Source organism: Macrobrachium rosenbergii, chromosome 52 (genome assembly GCF_040412425.1).
Source record: "Macrobrachium rosenbergii isolate ZJJX-2024 chromosome 52, ASM4041242v1, whole genome shotgun sequence".
NCBI lineage: Eukaryota > Metazoa > Arthropoda > Malacostraca > Decapoda > Palaemonidae > Macrobrachium > Macrobrachium rosenbergii.
The window spans coordinates 33,254,173-33,278,006 of record NC_089792.1 but is presented as its reverse complement, the minus strand read 5'-3'; the positions used below and the strand labels follow the sequence as shown (position 1 = coordinate 33,278,006).

Genomic DNA, 23,834 nt, shown 5'->3' with positions numbered 1-23,834 from the left:
AAGTTAACTCTACGGAGGAAATAGAGGAAGTTCCTCTTGGAAGTGATTTTCTTACAAATGAAGTTGATATTGCTACGGAAATGACCTTGCTGAACCCAGAAGGATCAGGGACACAACCTTCAGCTAACCATGGGAGAAACTTTCCAGAAGGAATTCAATCCCCCATGCAGTTTTCAGAAGCTGATCAGGATCCTTCCCCCAAAAGGGATACATGGATTCACTTAACCTCAACTGAAATGACTACATTTTCGGAGGGGTATAGTAACTCACCCAGGACCTCTGGCCCCTGGGTCTGGGTAACAGGTAGTCACAGTTCAGCTGTGGATGCTCAGTCAGATTACACAAGCTCCCCAAAAAAGGTTACACGGTTTGCAGCATCTGATCAGTTCCACAAGGAAATTATGAGTAATATCAAAGATGCCCTTGCCACAGAATGGCAATATATAATGGACATATTGCATGATTCCAAATGGGAATCATGCAATTTGGGACCCCTATGAGAAGAGTCTCACATGAGACAGCTTCATCAGAATTCTGTGCTATGACTCTTGTCCTTGGTATCTTAACCTCAACATAATAGCAGACTCTCTATCAAGGAAAATGACAGCCTCAACAGTGTGGATGTTGGACAACCATTCTTTTCAAACAATAGCCAAAATGCTTCCACAACAGGAAGTGGACCTGTTTGCCACATACGAGAATCACAAACTCCCAGTATATGTTTCTCTGAGCTTGGACAGTCAAGCAATAGCAAGAGATGCCTTCCTACAAGACTGGAACAAGTGGAGGACGATATATCTTTTCCTCCATTGTCCCAGATTTTGAAGGTTTTGAGCAAACTCCTACCCTTCAAAGGAACAGCTTACTTAACAGCACCAAATTGGCCAAACAGGCATTGGTTCCTATCACTTCAACAACGGGTGAAAAGATCAATTCACTATCGTCCGCTGTTCTATCCCAGCAAGTAGCAGGGAAAATCGTTTACACATCCACCTTTCTGAGCCGAGACCTTCATGTGTGGATTCTTTGAATATTATCTACTGGGAAAACTACTCACCCAACATTGCTATGTGCCTAGTGCATCATCTATCCTACCCAGCAATACCAGTCTGTATGGAAGATATGGTTAGATTATATCCATACTGAGAGCCCAGTTGAGATTTCTATAGAAAAACTTTTAATTTTCTGATATACCTCTCTGAAAACAAAACATCTTGTGGTTACAACAATCATGGCATACAAGGCAGCATTAACAGAACCCTTGCTTTATGGATTCAGGATTGACTCCAGCATAGAAGTTGTTACTGCCCTTCCGCAGTCTTTTGCTTGACAAAGACCTGCTCCGAAAGGCTTCCAATTACTTGGTCCCTGAACAAGGTACTTAGACTTCTATCTACCCTCAATTCATGGACCCAATACAACCGCAACTCACATGCTACAAAAAGACGATCTTCCTGATTCCATTTGCATCAGGAGCCAATATTAGTGAACTGGGCTCTCTTAGACGGGTACGATACATCACATAAACTGCTGATAATAAATTATTATTGTTCCCTGGCCCATCATTCCTGGCCAAGAATGAGGATCCTTTAAGAAGGAAATCTCCTGTTCTTATAAGAAAACTTAATTTAGCAGAAAAATATTATGCCCAGTTCAAGCACTTAAGATTTACCTAGAGGTCACAGCAAACATCCAAGAAGGTCCGATTTTCCTAAACCCCAGCACAAATAAAAACCACTCACTCTAGAAGGGCTAAGAATAATTTTAGTGTACTTCACTAAAAAGGCAAGCCCACACTCCTTTCCTAGGTCACATGATATTAGGAAAATAAGTACATCGTTGGCCTTCTTCAAAAATGTCTCTTTTGAAGAAGTCTCCAAAAGTACAGGGTGGGCATCAGAAACAGTGTTCTTAAAACATTACTGCCATGAGCTTGAACAAATTTTGTCTACACTGCATATCAGTATGTGGTATGGTTAGTCCAGACCCCACAAGCTCTACAGCAGAAAAAAAAAGTTAAGTGTACCTTAGTTTTATCAGACCACTGAGCTGATTAACAGCTCTCCTAGGGCTGGCCCGAAGGATTAGACTTATTTTACATGGCTAAGAACCAACTGGTTACTTAGCAACGGGACCTACAGCTATTGTGGAATCTGAACCACATGATAGCGAGAAATGAATTTCTATCACCAGAAATAAATTCCTCTAATTCTTCATTAGCCGGCCGGAGACTTGAACTCGGGCCTAGCGAGTGCTAGCCCACAACTCTATCGACTCGCCCAACGAGGAACTTCTACAGCAGAAAACCAGGGGTCTTCCTAACAGGTGAGTATGCTGACTATTGCTGGGGGAAGATGCGACAAGACTGCAACCACACCCAGCATACTTAGGTAAGTCACTACAGAACTTCACCCTAAAAATGCAAGTTCTTGTTTAGTTTCTCATTTCTTGTTACCAAAACCACAAAAGGTTTTTTAGAATAAGGAATGGGGCTTGAAACTTGTGGCTTGACCTCGGACCTGAAATGTTTTTTGTTTTTCCTTGGGTTTTTGCGATTAAAATTTTGAGAGCTTAAGCCTTTTGTCACCTGTCAATTTCTTTTGTAAAGCTCCTTGAGGATGAAACAAGTGACTACACTATCAAAAAACAGGTTTTGACATAAGCAAAACCTATTTTTGGTAGTCGCTGTTGAGTCCTCAAAACCCTCCCACTTCCCTGACTAAAAGGCATGGGATTTGGGCAAGGGATCATCCTACATTGACCAGCAGAGAGTAATGGGGCTGGTCTTTTGCCTGCCCCGGTCGTAAACAAGATGGCAGACACACATGCGCAATAGTCACTTCTTACAGTTTTGGACGTAGGAAAAACTGGGTTCAGCTTCGCTGAAGATAAGGGAAAATCCCTCTTATCTTTGAGTCCATCATACCCTATCAAGTGTCATAGTGTTTTCATTACAACACAATATCTGGCTACAAGACCAGGCTAAAAAAAAATATTTCTTTGATACTAGTATAGTGACCATGGAGTGCTGGCACACCACGGGGGCTAACTCCTTGAGGACTCAACAGAGACTACCAAAAACAGGTTTTCCCTATGTCAAAACCTGCTTTTAGTCCTAAAGAATACAAGAAAAGAGAAGCATCCTCTTGAACAAAGCCAACATTACAAGATAGGCCTTGAAGATGACTTAATATGTTTCACCCTAGCAAGAACTAAAAGAAAAATTGTCTTCAAAATTAAATTACTATGAAAAACTTTATCCAAATTCCATCCTAAAAACTGATAGGAATATTTTGGGGCTCCCAGCTCAAAAGATCAGAGGACCTCTTTGAAAACTAAGTCATGAGTGATACTCAAGTTAGTGCGTTGCAGAACTGAAGACAACATAAGAGCTCTATGAAAAAATTCGCAAACTGGTGAAAGTTCCCGCGTACTAGTGAAAGATATGCTCCACAAAAATCTGCGATAAAGTGAAGCGTGAAAAAGTGGATGGTCCACCGTACCATCCAGTACATCAAGAAGAAAGAGGTGGAGATAAGGAAGACTATGGATGCTAGCTTCTGCAGTAAGATGGTTTCCACTGTGCATGATAAGAGCATTGTGAGGATGGAGTCGGCCTTGGTGTCGTGGATAACAGACTGCCGTAAGAAGAACATCCCCCTCAATGGCAACATCATCCACAAGAAGGCACAAAAACTCTACCAGCAGTTTTCAACTGTTAAGGAAGGCGGCGAAGTACAGGAAGCAGACTTCTTAGGTTTCAATGACCCCGCTGAAGAAGAAGAGGAAGAAGCAGGATTACTCACCTAAACAGAAGCCAAGGTAGAAGCCCACAAGACTGCATTAACCGACAGGTTCATCCTAAGTAAAAAGGTGAGGATAAAGTAATGCAGCATGATCTAACAAGCACTTAAAAACGAATGGAGAATCTTCTGAATCAGGGTTGAAATCCATCAAGGTTAAAGGATGAAAAGTGGTGGCAGAAACTGGCAAATGTGTGGATTGAGAGAGTGAGTCAGCAGGTGCCTGACAAAGTAACTTACTGGGGCTTCCAGCAATGGTGTCAAGGGAAGTGACTGGGAAGCACCAGACGGTTGGGAGGCAGAGGGTGACAAGACAACTGGCTGGGAGGGAGATGGTTGGATGGGAAGAGGAAGAGGGTTCTCACAAATACAAAAAGGTGAGGAATACAAGCCAACAGAGGGGCACTGAGTTAAAAAGGGAGGGCTAACATCAGATATGGAAGAAATATATGATGATATAGGGTGATAAAAGATTGAACAATTGAAGTACTGATAATTTATAAATTACAGAAGTAATTTGGATACTATGCCTACAGACCCTAGAAATCTCAACAGTATCACACACGTTACTTTCACTCTAGCCAGATGATAACAGAGCACAAGTTGGTTGATGTGAATGCTAAACTCTACCAAATAAATATTTTGGAGAATGGTTCGATTTCAAGAGGCAGCAATGGGGACAAGCCTTTGTCCCAAGATATACCTAGGTTCCCTGGCAGAGGAGAAGACCTACTGTCACAGAGCAGTGCAGAGGGAAGGCTACACAAAAGATGAAGACTCCCAATACCTTCTCCCATGGGGACAAACCAAAAAGGATCAATCACTATGAAGGACACTGCGATCCTTACCCATGACATACTCGGTTAAGTGCTTAACTGACACTAGAAGCAAACTCCTATCTTCCTCAAGTTTCTCCTGAATCACATAGTGAGTATCAGAAGACAGAGCAGGAGTGAGAGAGAAATCAGACCTATTGTGAGGAGGATAGGGACAAGAGAAAGGACAAAATGAGTAGACCTGTGGCTGGACCCAACTAATTGTCTATATAATTTATCGGCCTCTCACATCTTCTGATAATTTAAAAGTTATTTATTTTCTCATCGGGCCACTCCTTATATTTTTCATAACGAGAGGAAAAATCACACTTATTACCCCTACAGGTAACATAACCTTGTGACCACCATGCCCAACCAAATACATGTGGTTTGTACACAATACTTTCCTACTGGACCTAACATTTCTATCTCGGCTTGCCACTGATGACAAGATGCAAAATAGAAAATAAGCACAGTACCGTATATGAGGCAATCAGCCAAGATATAACCAAAATGAGTACAGCCAATTCACACCATATGCACAGGGACACAGCAGGACAAATTCCTACAAATACTTAAACATTCTAAAGCCATCTGTTGGAAACAGATGATTACCGTATAGACTTTTCATCTCTGTCAGCTAAGCATTATTCCTTCCTTATTTTGAATGCCAATAGCCCCTAAAGGCACAAAGAAGTAAGCTACCTTTTACAGTAGGTAAGATTCATCCCAGATAATATATTTGACATGAATTTTCAGTTTAATGCTTTACTTTCTACCTTAGCTCTAATGAGCTCATTCTGCTCATTACTGCTATAAGAATATGAGCCCTTTTTTAAAGACAGTTTTAGTCAGTGTATGACCGACTTGTTTTGTACTCTTTAATAATTCAGTATAGTTCCTCTGTGGTCAACAAATCTACCTGTCAAGAGTTCTCTGTGATTCCCTTTCTACTGCATCTACACTCATCAGGTGAATGGTATAGTGGTGCTGTTGGAGTTCCTGGTTTCCTGATACAGTAAACCCACCGTATTCGCGGGGGATGCTTACCACAAGTCCCCCGCGAATAGCTAAAAACCACGAATGCTTAAAACCCCTCTAAAAACACTTAGAACTGCCTATTTTGATAGCTCAAACACAAAAAAAACTCTAAAAATGCTTATACCCGAGTATTTTAATAGTTTTATCGCAAAAACTGCATTTAATCATGTAAATACAGTAATTAGTGAATATTTCTCGGTGAAAAATACCGCAAATGGGCAAATTTTCCGTGAATAATGTGCACATATGTTCACAGAGAAATCCGCGAATCGTGAGAATGCAAATACGGGGGGTTTACTGCATGCCTTTCGTTCCTGCCATCTTCAGTGCCTTTGCTATAACTGACTCCAGCCCTTCCTCCACAGCCTACCTCAGAGAAGGACAGAAGCGATGAATGGAAGTTCAAGGACTTCCAGCAGCCACCAAAAATAAGCCTTTCCTTCATCCAAACCTGACTTTTTATAGTGTACCCACTGTTCATCCTCAAAGGAGAATACAGAAGAAATTGACAGGTGACGAAATGGCCTAGCTCCTGAACAAATGATCCCAAAAACCAAGGCATGACAAAGTCACAAAAGTTATTACCTACCTTCTTTTATTCAGGATATCCATTCAGGTTTGACAATGAAGGAAAGGGTAAAAAAAAAATAAGAAACTATGTTTATTATTCTTTGTGGTTCTAAAGTGATTTACCTATGATGCCAGATTGGGATACATGACTATTGTGTCCCCCACCCCAGCAACATCTAAGAATTACCATGGCATCAAGTAGGCCCCTTGCTCTCCACTACGGTACCTAAGGGACTAGGACTTACCATAGCATCTATCAACACAGCAGAGTCAAACTCATTTTATGTCATGGCAGCAATGTTCAAGGAGCAGAGCCTCTAATAATTACCTTGTAAACCTGGAGACTTCTTAAAAAGAAATGCCTCCAACAAAACCCAGGGATGCACCCACCCCCTTGACATCATGTGAAACAGGAAGGGGGTGGGGTTCTGCTCTCTAATTTGGTTAAATAAGACAATTCTCAGCCCATGAAGAGAAAGTAATTTGTTTGTATTAGTGTAAGAAAAATGGACCATCTAGGAAGTTTGCTGTGACATCTAGGAAAACCTGAAGTTCTCATTACAGGCGGTCCCCGGTTTACGACGGGGTTCCGTTCTTGCGCCAGTCAGAACCCGAAAATCGTCGTAAGCCGGAAAATCGTCGAAAATCGTCAAAAATCATAAGAAAACCTTACTTTTAATGCTCTGGGTGCATTGAAAACGATGTAAACTGCATTATTATTGAGTTTTACATAAAAACCTTCAAATTATGATTATTCTGCCGTTTTGGGGCCATATTTCTTCCGTCGGATCGGCAGACGACGCGTGGCCGTAACTCCCGAACATGCGTCGTAAGCTGGGAAATAATTTCTGATGAATATATTTGAAAAGCGCCGTAACCTCGAACGCCGTAAGTCGGAACCGCCGTGAAACCGGGACTGCCTGTATTAATAAAAAAAAGTTTAACCAGACCACTGAACTGACTATCAGCTCTTATAGGGCTGGCCCGAAGCGATTTGGATGAAATAACAGGTCTAGGCTAGAAGCCTAGCACTGGAACCTAACAGGTCACTCGGTATGGTGAAGAATGAATGAAAATGAAATTAAAAGTTGCACAAAGGCATACGCTCTCATACTGGTACACAATCACACAATAAATATATTTATACTCATGTTTCCATATATACTGTACTCACTAAAAGTTATATTAAAATTCAAAATAAATTAAGTAAAATTAATAAATAAAATTTTAAAATTTAGTTGTTTTTAAAATTCATTAGGTTTTGAATTTTTATTATTTACTTTTTATATTTTATCAATTAAATCACAGCTCCTCATGAACATTAAAATAGGTATTACTGAAAATGCTGAAGATTCCAACAAAATTTCTTTTACTGATCTATTTCCAAAATTTGATAGTCACCTAGCCCAACAAAATAGCACGACCTGCAAATTTCAAAACGTTTTGCTGCCGGTTAATAGAAACTATAGCAATGTAATTATTTGGTAAGTTACTTATATAAAACTTAATATTAATATCTGAAAATTAATATTGTAAATCATTATGTTATCATAAAATGTATAAGTAGATACAGTATAGTATTTAGTCATGAAAATAACATGAAGCTACAGAATACTGCTGTATGAAAAAATCCGCAAATGGGCGAGTTTCTAGCGAATAATTTATAGATAGGTTCCACAAACTGTGAGAACGCGAATATCAGGGGTTTGCAGTACTGTATTTCACTTGGTTATGTCTCAATAGGGTTACTATTTATCAACGCTAAAATGGAAACAAAAGTAATACAGTAAATTCTCAATTAAAATTAAATAGAAAATATCTCAGATGATATTCATACATATACAAAGTTCATGCAGTATTTTCTGAGCATACAAATTTAAACTTTAAGAATAAATATTTATTACTACAAGTTTACCAGGGAGCAAGCACAGAAGGTATTACTGTATAGTAATAATAATAAACAATCAGACAAAATATGTTCGGATTTTTATGAAACTTTTTGTTTCTTTAATTGCCTTATAGCATGGTAAGCAGTATTTATACAGTAAATTCTGACATTAAAAAATCTCATTTATTAATTCTACACTATCAAATTAGCATTCTGCAGCTTTTCATAATAAGCAGCTTTTCCTAGACTACAAGAAAAAGCAATATACAGTACACTGATTAAGTGTTAAGCATCTAAAACTAAAGATATCATAAGTTTTCATAATAAAACATAAAAACTACATTTAGTGAATAAAAATTATAATGATTTAAACATTCATTTTAGAAATTTCATTTGTAATTATTTTCTGACCATATACAGTTTCATACCTATATTCATCATACAATCTAAGAAATTTACAATAGCCCAAAAAAAAAAGGATAAACGCAAGCACGACTAAAACTGTTCTAATTACAAACAGAAAACGTATTAAACTTACCATATTTCTATCCTTGATGGAAGACTGCAGCTTCTCCAAATATTTTCTCTCATTAAATCTATTATGAATTCTGACTGCTCTTCCTCAAAGACTGCATATACCTCGATACTAAGCAGATTCCCACAAGCTTTGCTATTTTCTTTGAATATCTGAAAGATGATCATAAAACAAAGATTTTCATATCAGGCAGGAGATACCAAAAATTCAAGATAATTTGTATTCTTCCTGAACATACAAACCTGAAGTCCTTTTTGTGGATAACCTTCAGCAACAGCTGGTGGCAGGTAGGAGAGTAGTGGGGTAATAAAGCGACAAATGTGGGGATGGTCTAAGGTGAAGTTATGATATATGACTTCCGGGTTGCATACCTACAAAAAATGCATATCATCTTGAATTTGAACTTTGTTCCTATGAGAATACAAACCCTCATGTTTTATATTATGACTCACTCCAAGGTGGGAAATTTTGTATCACAGAACAAAACTGGCACTGTTCTGAAGGAATCAGAACCTGAGATCAGTCACCTCTATCTTATCCCAAATGATCTGTGCAAAAGGCATGAGACTGAACAGTTGGCTTGCCAATGCTTGGAAATGCCTGCTTCTCTCTCCCAAAGACCAATCCAAGCAACGGTCATGAATGTTGTCAGAATCGTAAATCACCTCTCGATGATCCACGCAAGTTTGTGCATATATATGTCAATTACTCACTCTGGTCTTGTAACTTACCTTACAAGATCTAACAGATTTCGATAGGGAAGACGAAGAAGAATCCATATTGCCAAACACAGACCAAAAACCCTATGATCCAATTGTTAACCCAGAAAACAAACAAATTTTAGAGCACTTGTCTACACATCTGGCCGTATTCACAGACGCGACGACTGATCAACCAAAGCACTCACTGTCTTACGCCCATCCCCTAAAGGGAGGAGGAGTAACTACTGGGAACGTTCCCTCGTTAACGATTGTTTCAATTTCAACACTTGTCAAACCTGTGCCAAGTAGCAGCAGATAAAGCTAATGATGGAAGGGTAAGTTTCATCTCAAAAAACCTATTTTTGGTAGTCGTTGTGAGTCCTCAAAGGAAGTTAATCTTATGGTCCCCTCAAGGCTCCATAAGACAGACCAACCAATTTCAAAGAATTCTCTTCTAGTTGGCCTTGGCCAGAACAGTGCATGTTGGCACAAAAATAGAATATAAGGACTCAAGACAAGAGGGCTCTATCTCTTTGTCTACCTAGGTTCAATTCTTGTCCTTTACACACTGATGTGGCAACAGCACATTCTATGTCGGCCATTTCCTCATTACTTTTTCAGGTCTATGCAGGATAATTGTTCACCCCAGTCCCATGCCTTTTCATCAGGGAAAATGGGTGGGTTTGAGGACTCACAGTGGCTACCAAAACTAGGTTTTTCCTATGTCAAAACCTGTTTTTTGATAGCATAACCACTATTCATCCTCAAAGGAGCTTACAAAAGATATTGACAGGTGCTGAAATGGCTTAGTCCTAAAAATTAATCCCAAAACAGATAAAACTATTTATATAGTAGATCCCTATAGCACTACCAGTCTACTCCTACCCATTGCCATGATCATACTCAGATGAATCCGGGAGACACGTTGGCCACTTCAAGATTTTGACCTGTATCTAAATTTGATACATTTACCTCTAAGTGTATAAAACCCTACGGGCTATGCTCACCAAATTTGACTTACTCTTAATAGAAATATATGGAAATCACTGGAAATTTAACTCCTCCTGGTGAGTCACATTGGCGTGTTACTCGCCAGTTGTAGTAACAGCGAGAAAACTATTATAAGGAAATAGAGAAGACTCCATACAAGATCAATGCAGCTGATCCAGCGATTTCTTTCAATAGTGCCTGTTTAAGAGAGGACCTCTTGCCAATATTATAATAATAATAATAATAATAATAATAATAATAATAATAATAATAATAATTATATAGTGTAACTTATTAAAATATTCACTTACAGTATTTCTTCAACTCTCATGGCATGATCCATAACTACCTGATCTCAGTGAGGACACATCATAAACCTATAGTAAACATGAGGGGAACCTTAATCTCCCCAACAAACAAAAGAAATGTTTTGGCTAAACTAGTCATAAGAAAGGAAAAAATATTAATACAAAATTCTTTGCGAGTATGTGAGGAATTTGTGAAACTGCTTCATTGCAATATGCCCTAAATGTTGGTACAGTAAATAACTACAGTCACACCTAGGCCATGAAAGCTCTTTTCAAAGCCTATGCAATGAACTTTTTAAGCAGACATTCAAAAAGTAAAGGTAAGTGAAATGCACTGACCTGCTTCTATTTTTCTTTACTATAGCCTAATTATATTTGTGCACAGGCTAGGCTAAAGAAACTTCAAGGTTTGGCTGGGGTTTTGGAGTAGCCTAGATGAGGCTAACCACTGAGCTATTTACTTATGTATATTTTGTAGTTTTCAGCACTCACTTTAGACCTGTTAGGTGATTACTACTGCTGAGATACAGTTTAATAATATAAAGGCCAAGAACAGTCCCATTCTCTGTCAAAACCCATGGCCCTGCCCCTTAATATTTTATAGGATAAAAATAATAAATCAGAAAAATATACATTCCATTATGTATCATTCTTGACATAAATAAAAGATACATAATATTGTAACAATTATTAAGACAAAAATGCATTAAATAACTTACTTGATGTTTCTCACTAAAAATTTTTCCATTTATAATCCCTTTCAGGTATTCATGAGCATCCTCTAGCCTTTCAGAAAGTTCTGAAACTGGTATCCTAGTAAGCTTGGACTTACAATTTCTGAGGTGATCAATTCGTGGAGCTGACTCCTTCAAAATTTGAAAACTTTCATCTGGAAAAAAAAATTACACTATATCTTATAAGTCCTTTTCATTCATGTACCTATTAAACTGAAAAGAGGAAAACACTTGACAAAAGAGGGATGGGTCAGTATTAACATAAGGATAAAAGACAACACTGGGCAAAACAATTTTTTTAGATCATGAATAAGAAATATTACGGGAATAACTGACTGGTATATCAGAAGCTGATGAAGACCTGAATGTGCTTATACATTTACAACACATTTAGTAGATGCAAAACACCAGGTTATGACAGGATAATAGCAGAGATAATATTAATTGAAACAACACCTCATATACTAACTAAACTGCTTTGCAGAATATGGGAGGAGGAAATAGGAAGCCATAGCTAAGTTACCAGAGAAAGGTGACCTGACTAAAAGTGGTAATTACAGCTGTACTATACTTAAAAATGTTTTGAAGTGAACAAGCTGGATTAGAAAAGGCTGGAGAGGCATTAAGGTTTTGTGTCAAGACACTGTACAGCAGGTGACAAATTTAAAATTCCCTTCTCAATGCTTTTGCTGATTACTGGAAGCCATTTGATAATGTCCACAAACCAATATATTATGGAAGGTCTTGCCTCACTGTGGCATTCGCATTCAATGTGTAAAGCAAACTGGAATTATCCATGAACAAAGTAAGGTGCAAGTTAATGCTGATGGGCCTTGTCCAGTGAATTTACAGTATATAGTGGGGTGCTGAAAGGGAATATTATTTCACATTTGCTGTTTTGCCTTCTCATACATTTACAATAAAAAAAAAACTGGTCAGAGAAGAAGGTTCAGAGTGGGATAACATCAGACACTTAAGACTTAGAATATGCAAATGATGCTGTTTTTAAAAGCAAAACACCACGAGATATACAAAGCTTGCCTAATAGAATGCAACCTATATCTAGAGATGGGATGAGATAAATAAATGAAAAACAGAAGTAATGAGGATACAGTACTGTATGCATGAAGGGATGAAATAACAATAAACAGAGAAAGGATCAGTAAAGTTGAACCTTTTTATTTATTAAATTTGATATTCAGTAAGGTTGTCTTGAGCTGGACTTTATTGAAAGACTGAAAACGGCAAATGAAATAATGGGCAGGCTAAATAAGATCTGGAAATTATACACGATGAAATTTCACGTGAAGGTACGATTATACATAAGTCTAGTAATAATCTGTGTCGCTATATGAACATGAAACACGGTATGACAGTGAAACTACAAGTATATTAAAAAAACTTATTTGTGATGGAGCTTAAGATGAATATTACTGGTCAGATGGCAGGATAGCACTATAAATTTTACCCTAAGGGAAATCATGGAAGTTCCTCATGTAAGGAGATAATGATGAAAGGGAGTTGGAAAAGGCTTGGAAAAATCATTTGTGACAGAGTCAGCTGTGCTCCTGTGGGCACCAGGAGAACTGGAAGACCCAAGACCTACCTGGATGAGAATTATGGGAAGGGAGGCTGATAATGAGTAAAGATTTGTTGAAGATGTAGCACAAGAAAGACTTGAGTGACAGAATTCACAGAAGACCTTTGTGTCATGTGACACTGAAAGTGATGATAACTTACTTAAAGTTACTTATGCCAACTAAAAATTATTACCAGTTATTCCTATTCTTGGGCACCTTCAGCACACTCCAAGGCCCTGGGGAAACAGTTACGGTCTATGTTAGGGTTTTCCATTAGGTTGATGAATACACCCAAATACCTTCCACAAGTCCTTGTAAGTTTATGCACACGTGTTGTTCGTGTTGTTGTCATCAGCATCTTCAGTGGCTTCCTTTTCCATCTCACCAGCAGTAACTGCAGCAACTACCTTGCTGTTGGACGACAGCTGGAAGCAAGGATTGCAACCGCCATTATCCAGCCACTCTCGTATGTCACCCTAATGAACATCGTTACCTCCCTTTGCGAGTTGGGCATGAAAGTCATTAACGAAGCCTTGGAAGTCAATCACGCCTTCTTCCCCTTCAGGATACAGTTCAAAACATGATCCAAGGTCTGCATTGTGATGTCACTGCACGCATCTGCAAAGTTGTAGATGGCAGCCTTCGTTGAATATTTTTGCAGATTATCTAGCCTGTTGCCCCAAGTATCCAAAGTTTGCTCCTTTTTCCAACTGTCCTCCCCTCATCCAGGAACTTCCTCTGGTATAGCTATATCTTTGCAACAATTACACCTTGTCCATTAGTTGAATGAGTGCAGTCACACTGAGGCAAAACATGACCTCATACAACCTTTATCCCCAACCAACCGGATTGTGGTGCACTGTCTAGGAGTAAAGCCTTCACTGAATGTCTGATAATGCCAAGGTCCTGTGCCAGATGATGAATAACCGCCTGATCTTGGAGGTGGCAATTCAACAACTCATGCAGGGCATGTGGTTGCTTTGCATGTCCAACTACAATTGATTTGCAATAATGGCTATCAGAAGCATTTGTACATAATAATCCACCCTTGCATTGCTTCAAAGCTTTCTACAGGGTAAGGAACTTACATAATACTCCCACATACAAGGAAAAGAACTTTTTTCCTGAAACAGAAGGCATGTTGCCTTTTGGAAAGGAAATAAGGTGTAATGCTTCTGGTGAATTTCAATCTTCTCAAGTACATCAGAAATTCAGTAACTGTAAGAACAGTGTCCAGGACAAGATCAGTTACGCTAATCATAGAATCTATACCACTCTGGTTGGTACAATCTCGTTGTTGATTCGTTTCCTAGTGTTTCTAGGAAACAACTTTCTTCCTAGCTTCATAAGGCAATCAAGTGAACTTATGCCTCCTCTGATGAGGAAGCCCAAGAGGTAAGGGGCATGGGACTGCCCACAGCCTTTCAGAAAAACTTCCTCGTTCAACAGGTGACGAGGGCAAATGTCTGGCATAGGCAGAAAAACCTTTACCTCATACTACCTGAGGGAAATTGCCCACAAATCCCTAGACACCTCCTTGGGACTGTGGTGGCTGCTTAACAAGTTGTGTAAGAATCCAGCTCTGTCCAAACAAAAAAAAATCTTGCTTGAGTTCTTTAACTTAAGAGTGAATCTGGGGGTGTTAATGTGGAGTGAATGAACTCACCTTCCCTTCCCTCACCTTGGAGCAGCATGCCAAAGTATCTGCTGGAGTCAAACCACACACAGGTAACTACATCTTCAGTACCAAATCTTACTATAAACTCTAAGATGCATCTCCCTCCCCCACTTCCCTCACGGGGATTTCATGAATATCCAGACATTTTTCCCTTACCTGAGTCCTCTCCTTAGACCAGTCTCACTCATGCCCAAGGCTCTGTCATCCAAAACACTTGGCTGAACAAGAGGTTACCAGAGTCATCACATCCCTTCCATACATTTGTATTTCATAAGAACAAGTAAATAAATCTTTAAGTAATCTGCAGTTTTCCTATGTCCAATGGACACCCCATATTTGTGGGGGTTATGTACCACAACCCCTTGTGAATACTGAAAATCTGCAGTATATTGGAACCCCTCTAAAAATGCTTATAACTGTATATTTTAATAGCTGGAACACCAAATACCCCCTAAAAATGCTTACAACTGCCTATCTTTATGTTATTTTTGTGATTAAAAACATTTTTTATGACAAAAATGTATTTAGTCACAAAAATAACATGAAAATACAGTAAATAGTGAATATTTTTTTACGAAAACAACCGCGAATTACTGAACTTTCCGCGATTTATTGAAAAAATGGGTCACAGAAAAATCCGTGATTGCTGAACCACGAATAAGCAGTGGTCCACTGTATACAAATCAGTGCCTTTTATTATAATCCCAACTCAACCTCAGAATATTTTTTAACAAGACAATATTGCTGAGATGACAGCCAGCAACTATTACATTACCGATTTGAGTACTGAAAAACAAATTACTGTCCTGCAGGGCACCCAAGTCATGGACTTTGTCAGCAGTCAGAACTGGATTCCTATTTATCAGCTACATATTACAAAGGTTTCTTAAATAATTTTTCTTTCTCACCAACATAAATTCAGCTTCATTTTCATTTAGTTTTAGTTGCTTAAATGTCATCCATGCCTTAGCACTGGTAAGACTTTTATTTTTCAACTGTTTCCATCATTTCATTCATGGATAAATAAAATAAAGCTAACATGAAGTAATGGGTGTATCTGGTAACGAAGAAGAGTCTAATATGCATTTAAGTAAATAATGAAAACTAAAAACAATCCCTGAAAACAACCTTTTAAGGAGTTTAGGGATGAGTTCCCTTTGGCATACAAATAAAGAATGGCCAGGACTTACTATGGGTGTAAAGTGATCACCATTCAAAGGCTGGCGCTCTTCTACACGTGGCAATTATATAATGTCATATCCTTAAAAGTATGAAATACTATAAAGTGCAAAAAATATACAAACCTCCACTGACAGAAGAAGGGAGGCTGCTTACTGGATCTATGTGCAATGACAATGAGGTCTCATCTTGCACAGAGCTATTTTCATGAAAGGAAAGTGATGACAAACGTCTGCACTCATTTTCCATTTCACTGTCCTCATTCGAAAAATTTGAATCATCAAAAAGTTTCCTACTGAGAGACTCATTTTTCTCTGACTCCTTGCCATGACAAGAAATACTGGAATCGGACATCTCTGATGAGTCAGCAAACATGTCAGTACTTAATCTTTTCTGATTATAATTTTCCCTAGTTTCTTTGTCTTCTTGAATTGCTTTTCTTTTTACTGACCTAGACCAGCTAACATTTTTCTGCATATTATCACACTCAAACTCATTTGAACTCTCACTGTCCATACTTAGATCTTTTCTGTGCTTTTTGTCAGCAGCACCAAAAGTGAATTTCTTTAGAAGGTAGTCTTTCATAGTTGGTTGACTAGATGGTCTCTTTATCATTTTACATCCTGCAGGTTTCTTTCTTTTTTTTGTTACTTCCAGAATCCTTCGAGTTTTGAAGTTATCATTCCATATCTGACTTTCCGAAACATCAGCTAGCAGTGGACTCTCCTCCACTCTTCTTTTCCGCACCTCCTCTATTTCCTTCATAACCTCTCGTAGAATTTTTTTCCCTTCACGCGTTTTCTCAGATTCAAACAATCCAAATTTTCTCTTTCCTGTCTGCCTGTTACTTCTGGTCTTCTGTCTATGCTTTGCACTGGTCACTGCCATTTTAGTTTTAACTAGAGATTTTCCACTGAACCCTTCGGACACATTTTCACAGTGATTTCCTCTTCGATTTTAGAACAGTGTCCCAGATCATTCCCAACACCCTCTGAAATATCTGAGTTACTGCAGGGCTTTTTCTTACACCATCCAACAACGTTCTGGGGATCAATACTTACACTTTCACTTTTGTTCTTGCTCCCAAATGACACTTCATCCTTTTCCTGGTCTGCAAGTTTTAAATTTACTGCGTCCTCCTTTTTTAAGTTTTGTGCTTTGCTTTTATTTTGGCCATTTAATTCATTCACATCTTCACTTGAAAATAAAAATTGAGAGGACAGAGTAGTCTTGGTCAAAGTAGAATCTGCTGTCTCACAAAGCTGGCTTTTTCTGTCCAAAGTAATTGAACTCATATTTAACACACTACTGCTTTTTTCCTGGGCTAAACCAAAATGTTTTGCCTCAAGAGAATCATCATTAAGACGCGTATTCTTGTGACACAGCATATATCTTTCACTGTCATCTTCTTTGTTACATAAGAATGAAGTATTATCTTCACCAATTTCATTATCTACATGAATTTCGCCTATCTCTGTTTGATAAATACTTGAATAATTACATCCAAATTCCTCATTATCAAATTTGCAAGAAAGTTGTTCATTCCCTGGACTATAACTAAGTGGTATTTCATACTCATCACTGAAGTTCTGACATGAAGAAAATTCATTTTCATTTGTACTATCAACAACATCTATCTTTTCGCTTTTGGCAGAGTCCATTGTAATATCACCTAAGTAAGATTTCTCTGCTTTAGTAGCATCACCTATGAAAGATTGAGTATTATTATATGAAACTTGAAGTTCATCAGATAGGGAAGGAATTTCAGTATTGGTGTCCTCTAGTGAATCATTTGATCCCGATTTTCTTCTAGTTCTTATCCACTCGTTCATTATACTCGGACTGTCACAGTCTATACTAACATCAATATCCTTTTCTCTAAATGCCTGGTATACGCTATCTCTGCCACTACACAAAGGGGCCTGAACCTGTCCACGTTGTTTAAGCACCAGTTCATCACCGTCATCAGTTAATTCCTCAGAAGAGCTATCAAATATTGATTTCTTGTGCAATCTTTTATTCTGGTCAGAATCAGGAGGGAGAACTCTGGGCTTCTGCTGGGACTTAGTCCTGAAAAAAAGCAATATATTGGTTAACAAAATAATGTTTCTTGGTATTAACTACATATACTAAACATATACATTCATTATGAAACTGTACCAAAGCCTTTTCCCTCTGTTCATAATTACCTTCAAATAAATAAACAAAAACAAAGGGAGCCTCTAGGAACAAAAAAAATATAGACAGTCTGTTACTCTTGACAAAAATTTCCAAAACAAAAAATCAAAAATCAAAATAAAATTGATTCAATACAAACATACAACTTGCAGCCATTTCATTTGTCAAAATGTTACTCATACATGCCCCCTCCAAAGCAAGAAATAATCTCAATCTTGCCACACAGTCAGTGCACCTGCACACTTAATTCAGAGAGTTTTTGGCACCCAAATCATTTCAATCTGTGTGTGGCAAACCTTTGACAAACTGAATGCAGGTCAGGAAAGTGGTTTACTAAGTGTAAGTAATGTGTATGTAATAAAAATCAATTTTACTTTGTATCTTAAGAAAAAATTCTATTTATTTCATAGCAATCACAGCAAACACATGACTTACAGCTGATTCTTAATCTAAATGAGAAAGATTCAAGTTGTCAAGTCTCCAAATGCTAAACTGAGACCTAGACATGACTAGCATTAGAGATAAGAAATGTATGCCACAATAAATTGAAGACTATTCCTATATTGTATACAACAACTTGTGGGTTATTACGACTTCTTGGATGTACATCTTAATATTCTCAAAAGCAACAACTGTGTAGTAACTACCTCATCCCTTGTGTACAATAAAAGAGTAGATAATCCAGATGACTGTGTTATAAGGATGTCATTGTGAAGGAGAGCAGGAGTGAGAAAAAGGTAATGACTGCTGTACATACCCTAGTTCCTCACAAGTCAAATGGACTATTTTTCCCAGTGCCACCATTGCACCAACCTATCCAAATTCTTTTAAAAGCCACTGATGTGAATAGGTACTCATCTCATGAGCCCTCACTTTCCCCTGAGCTGTTAGCTCTCCAATACAGTTATACCTCAGTTAAAGGACTCTATCCTTCTAGAAAGCTATCCTTTAATCAAACTGCCCTTAAACCAAGAGAATTTTTCTCATAGGAAATAAGAGTATTGGATTAATCCATCCCAAACCTCCAAAAATACAACAAAGAAGCATTTGAACTCACATTTAACAAGCCTAGAATGCAAAAAATTATGCAAAAAACATAAATGCATAAAATAAAAGCAAATTTTTTCTTACCTCACCTGTCATTAGGAGAGCTGCTGGTGTGTAAGTGGTAGGCAGTGAGGAAAGAGAAGAGAAATCTTACTGTGCAGAATGGCAGCCTCACTCCATACAAACACCAAGCAAATGTAATTCTTGGATTGTTTCTGTTCTGTTTCTTTCTACTGCTTTCTTCTTACAATTCACAGTGTCCCTTTCTAACTAAAAACCTGTCCAATGATGTTTGTTTTTGCCTGCATTAAAATGTTCCATTATTATTGTTATTCAGCAGATTTATAGTATGGTTTACTAGTTTAGTTAGGATGATATTTTTTAAGAAAAAATTTGATTTCTCCTCCAGTGAACATACATTCTTTTTATTAATGAACTAGGAACATCTTCAATCACTTTTCTATCTGCTTTTCATTCTCAGGCTTCATGATGACTTAACCCGTATTAGCACTAGATACATCAAGTAGTAGTATTAAAGTAGTTTAACCAGACCACTGAGCTGACTTTCAGCTCTTATAGGGCTGGCAAAATAACACAAAGAAACACAAACCAGTTTAGTGGAGTTGTGTACTGAGTGACAGCTATGAGTAAACTGCGCGATTCCTCTTTGTTTCAGCTGGGAACCACACACACACACACACAGAGGCATGCCTAATCCCATGTCTATCCTTCATCCAAGCCAAAGAATGTTAACTGAGTGGATTTTTCCTCAATAGACAAAATATCCCTTAACTAAACTGCCTGTTAAGCGAGGTGTTCTTGAACTGAGGTATGACTGTACTGCATTCTCCTGTACATAGACACTAGCCTACTTACCAACATTCAAGTTATGAACATTTAGAAAAACGAACAAACATGATCATAAATTAAAATTCTGTTCGGAGCACTCCCTTTTGCCACCCGTGTTCAAATTTTGCACTGTGTGCCTATTCTGCCTAGTCACAATTTTTGCCGCTATCCATGCCGTACAGCACCGTAGCCCATGCCAACCCACCAACCGACTCTTGAACTTACGCTAGTGGTAAGGCATTGTCTGTTGTGCTCCAAGATATTTGTGTGATTTTATTGTGAAATATCGAGTCCATCCTTTTTCCATTATGGCTAATGGCAAGAGTAAGGCCAGTGAAGACGGTGGCAGTGGTAAAAAGCGACAAGTTATCTCAATGGAAACTAAGGTGGCAGTTACGAAGAAATTAGATAGTGGTGAAAAAATGGTAGAGGTAGCATGCCAGTATAATATGAATCGTTCAACTCTTGGCACAATCTTTAAGAACAAAGAGTGAATTATGGAACACGTAAAAAGTGCTGTGCCTATGCAGTCAACAACTATAAGCAAGAGAAGATGGAGGCTAGTAGAAGAAATGGAAAAACTTCTAGGTATCTGGACAGAACACCAGAGACAAAGGTCTGTACTGCTTAACTTCATGCTGATGCATGAAAAGGCTAAAAGCCTTTTCAACGACTTGAAGGCTAAGGCTAGCGAAAGTGCTAGTGAAAGTCAAGCTGTACTGCCAAGAGACTGGGATTCCTTTCAAGGTTCTCTTAATCTTGGATAATGCTCCTGGGCACCCACCGCACTTAAGATGATTTCCATCCAGATGTGAAAATTGTACATTTACCACCTAACACAGCTTCACTCCTACATCCGAAGGATCAAGGCATAATAGCCAATCTCAAGAAATAGTAAACTTGTCGTACTTATAGGCAAGCACTGAAGGAAGTGAATGACCCTGGTGTGCCCTTATGTGACGTTCGGAAGGGATACAACATTTATAATTGCATCAAGAATATTGATGCAGCATGGTGTGAAGTGAGATAAACATGAATGAAGCATGGAAGGCTTTATGCCTAAAGCTTGTCAACAACTCCAGAGGATTTAATCAGAAAACGGAGGCAAATCATTAATAGTCTCGTAGACATAAGTGAAAAGCTACAGCTTGGACTTTGAAGAGCTGGCTGAATCTCATTCAGAGGAGTTAACGAATGAAGATTTAATGGAACTGGAAGAAGTGCAAAAAAACAGAAGAACATGAAGAACCACCTCTTCCTTTAAATAAGTTTGAAACGAAATTGATGGCCAATATGAGATTGCAATCTTAATGATGGGCCTTTTGGATGTCCTGTAAAACAGAAGTCCTGAAGATCGGTCTCTACAATTCTTGGTCCCTTAAAGATATAAGCATAAAACCCCCTGGGCAAAAACAAAGGTCAATGTCATCATGATGACTAGTGAATAGCACTGAAACACAATCTTCAATGCTCTGGTTAGATTCAGGCCTCATAATAATGTAAAAGGTAGTGAAAGGACCAGTAGGTATCTTAAGTCTTTAACATGACTGATTTTGCTGATAATAGTTGCCTTTAATACAAGGTGTAACAATGAAGCTTGCTCTATGGATTTGAGGTGAACTGATCTGGCTTGTCTCAGATATGGGGGACTTGCTCATTACAAGTCAATAGACTGAATATTCTCTCCCAATTCAAAACTAAATTTTGGCTCAATTCATTTTCCTTTGCTTACATATACCTCTCATTCAATTAAAATTAAATTTTGTTCATTTTTTTATAAAAAAAAAACTTCCTCACAAAATTTACTCAACGTTTAACACAGGAAATTGCTAGATTATTTATAAAAAGACTTTGTTACAGAAACTATAGACAGAACTGAACTAAATCATGAAGTGTATGTGTAGTGAGGAGCTATAGGCTCCAAGGTCACAAAGTCACAGCACCTTTGTGTGTCTCATATTTGCTGTTGAACTTATTCATGTGTGTGACTACAGCAGTATGTTTTCCCCAGTAGCTTGAACTGTATTTTTAAGTAAAGCACCCAAGATATCATTGGCTCTTTGTCACTCACCAAATGCTTGCTGCAAGTGAAATGTTCACATGAGCAACAATCCACTGATTTTGTTACATTTGTTAGGCGCATGCGCGAATGCCATTTCTCTCGACCTTTTAGGAGCTGGAAACAGAAGGATTCCAAAAAGTCTTCAGAGAAACCACTACTAAGATATTACGGTAACATCTGAGAAACAGTTAAACTGTTCCACTTTCGCTTCAACTCATCAGAAATACAAGTAATAATTATTCACAGCACAATATAACTCTCTGAAAATGATTCGATACTGTGTTTTTTTTATAATGCTGAAAAATTTATTTTAATTTTAAACTTTTCATCATGAATCTTACAATTTCAGAGTACGTGCTTGCATACTGAACCAAAAAACATGGCAAAATCAATTGGGAAAATTCATGTAAGGAACTATTTTTATTTATTTCAGATTAACAATCATCACTTAAAAATATTCACATATGTAACTGTTTTCATATGTTCGATTAACAATGATTTCCTATTCTGTAGTACACATGCAAGTGAAATTACACTTCTCTGAACCACAAACCTTTGAATTTCAGAGCACTTGCTCTTACAATGCATGCTGCAATCACTTTAAAAAACTTCAAGTAAGGCACATTTTATAACTTGATTGACAATGATTTACAGTGTGTGATTGCCTACAGTAGTGTAATAATATATTCTGGAATACAGTACATGAATGGATTTACACTTTATGTAATCAAAACATCTCAGACTTTCTGAGCATGTAACAGTAAAATGAACAAGAGTGATTCTATCATTTAAAAAAAATGCTTTGTCCTTTAAATTTAACAAAATGTTGTAAGCATATTGTATTATGCAACCACACTGTACACTATAATTAGAACTTTTAACACACAAGAAAAATAACCGCACATACTTTTATTTGCTGTAGCAAAAGCAGAAAAGATCACACTGATGCAGAGCACAGGTTAATAGGCAGTCAACAGATGCTGAATGAACAACTAAAGCATGCACAATAGTCTGGCATGATGGCTCACTTACCCAGAAAAATAAAGACCCACACAGGTTTTAACTGGAGAGTGCCAGTTGCATGTATTTGTTTCACTGTTCAACACCTCTAGCATACTTACTATATTGTTCCGTTAAGTATTACATTTCTTTTATCTTTATCAGACTTGGAAGCATCTGTTAAGCAACAAAATCCTTAAACTGAGGTAAGAAAAAAATGAATTGTTATATCTACTACTGTACCAATGTTTTAATTAAGCCTATGATTTCATATGCTTTACGAAACTTTTTATCTTTGAGCCAGTGTGTTCCACAGTCAGGTACAAGTTACAATTAAGGCTAATATGAAACAATGTTGACAGGTTAACTTCCCAATGTACAACTAAAAACATGGCAAAAAAATGGCTTTCTAATACCTTTGCTAAACTGGCAGATATACAACCTGATTAAAAACATTGATACAATTAGCATTACATAACAACACAAACTTACTAATATACTCTAAGAAAAAAATTTTTTTAAATGATTAGGATGAGAAATATTTTATGTTTGGAAAATAAGCTAAGCCTAGGATTCTACACTCATTCTTGCTATATTTTTAGATGTTATCAACTCCTCTTTAACATGACAAAGATTATAAACACATTATATATATATATATATATATATATATATATATATATATATATATATATATATATATATATATATATATATATATATATATATATATATATATATATATATATATATATATATATATATATATATATATATACATACATATACATACAGTATATATATATATAATATATATAATAATGATATAAAACACCTGCTTTTACTTATAGGACTTACCTGGTAGTTACATATAGCT

General features: G+C 37.4%; 1 protein-coding gene across 1 annotated transcript in view; it reads right to left on the bottom strand.

Moving 5' to 3' along the window:
• LOC136833956 (uncharacterized) overlaps nt 1-23,834 on the bottom strand; it is a 63,160-nt gene that overhangs the window by 4,989 nt on the left and 34,337 nt on the right. The window contains exons 5-7 of the mRNA XM_067096235.1: nt 15,948-17,892; nt 11,371-11,540; nt 8,656-8,804 (exon numbers count right to left, since the gene is read on the bottom strand). Coding sequence (XP_066952336.1) covers nt 16,722-17,892 — 1,171 coding nt within the window. The 3' untranslated portion in view covers nt 8,656-8,804; nt 11,371-11,540; nt 15,948-16,721. The remainder of the gene's footprint in view (nt 1-8,655; nt 8,805-11,370; nt 11,541-15,947; nt 17,893-23,834) is intronic.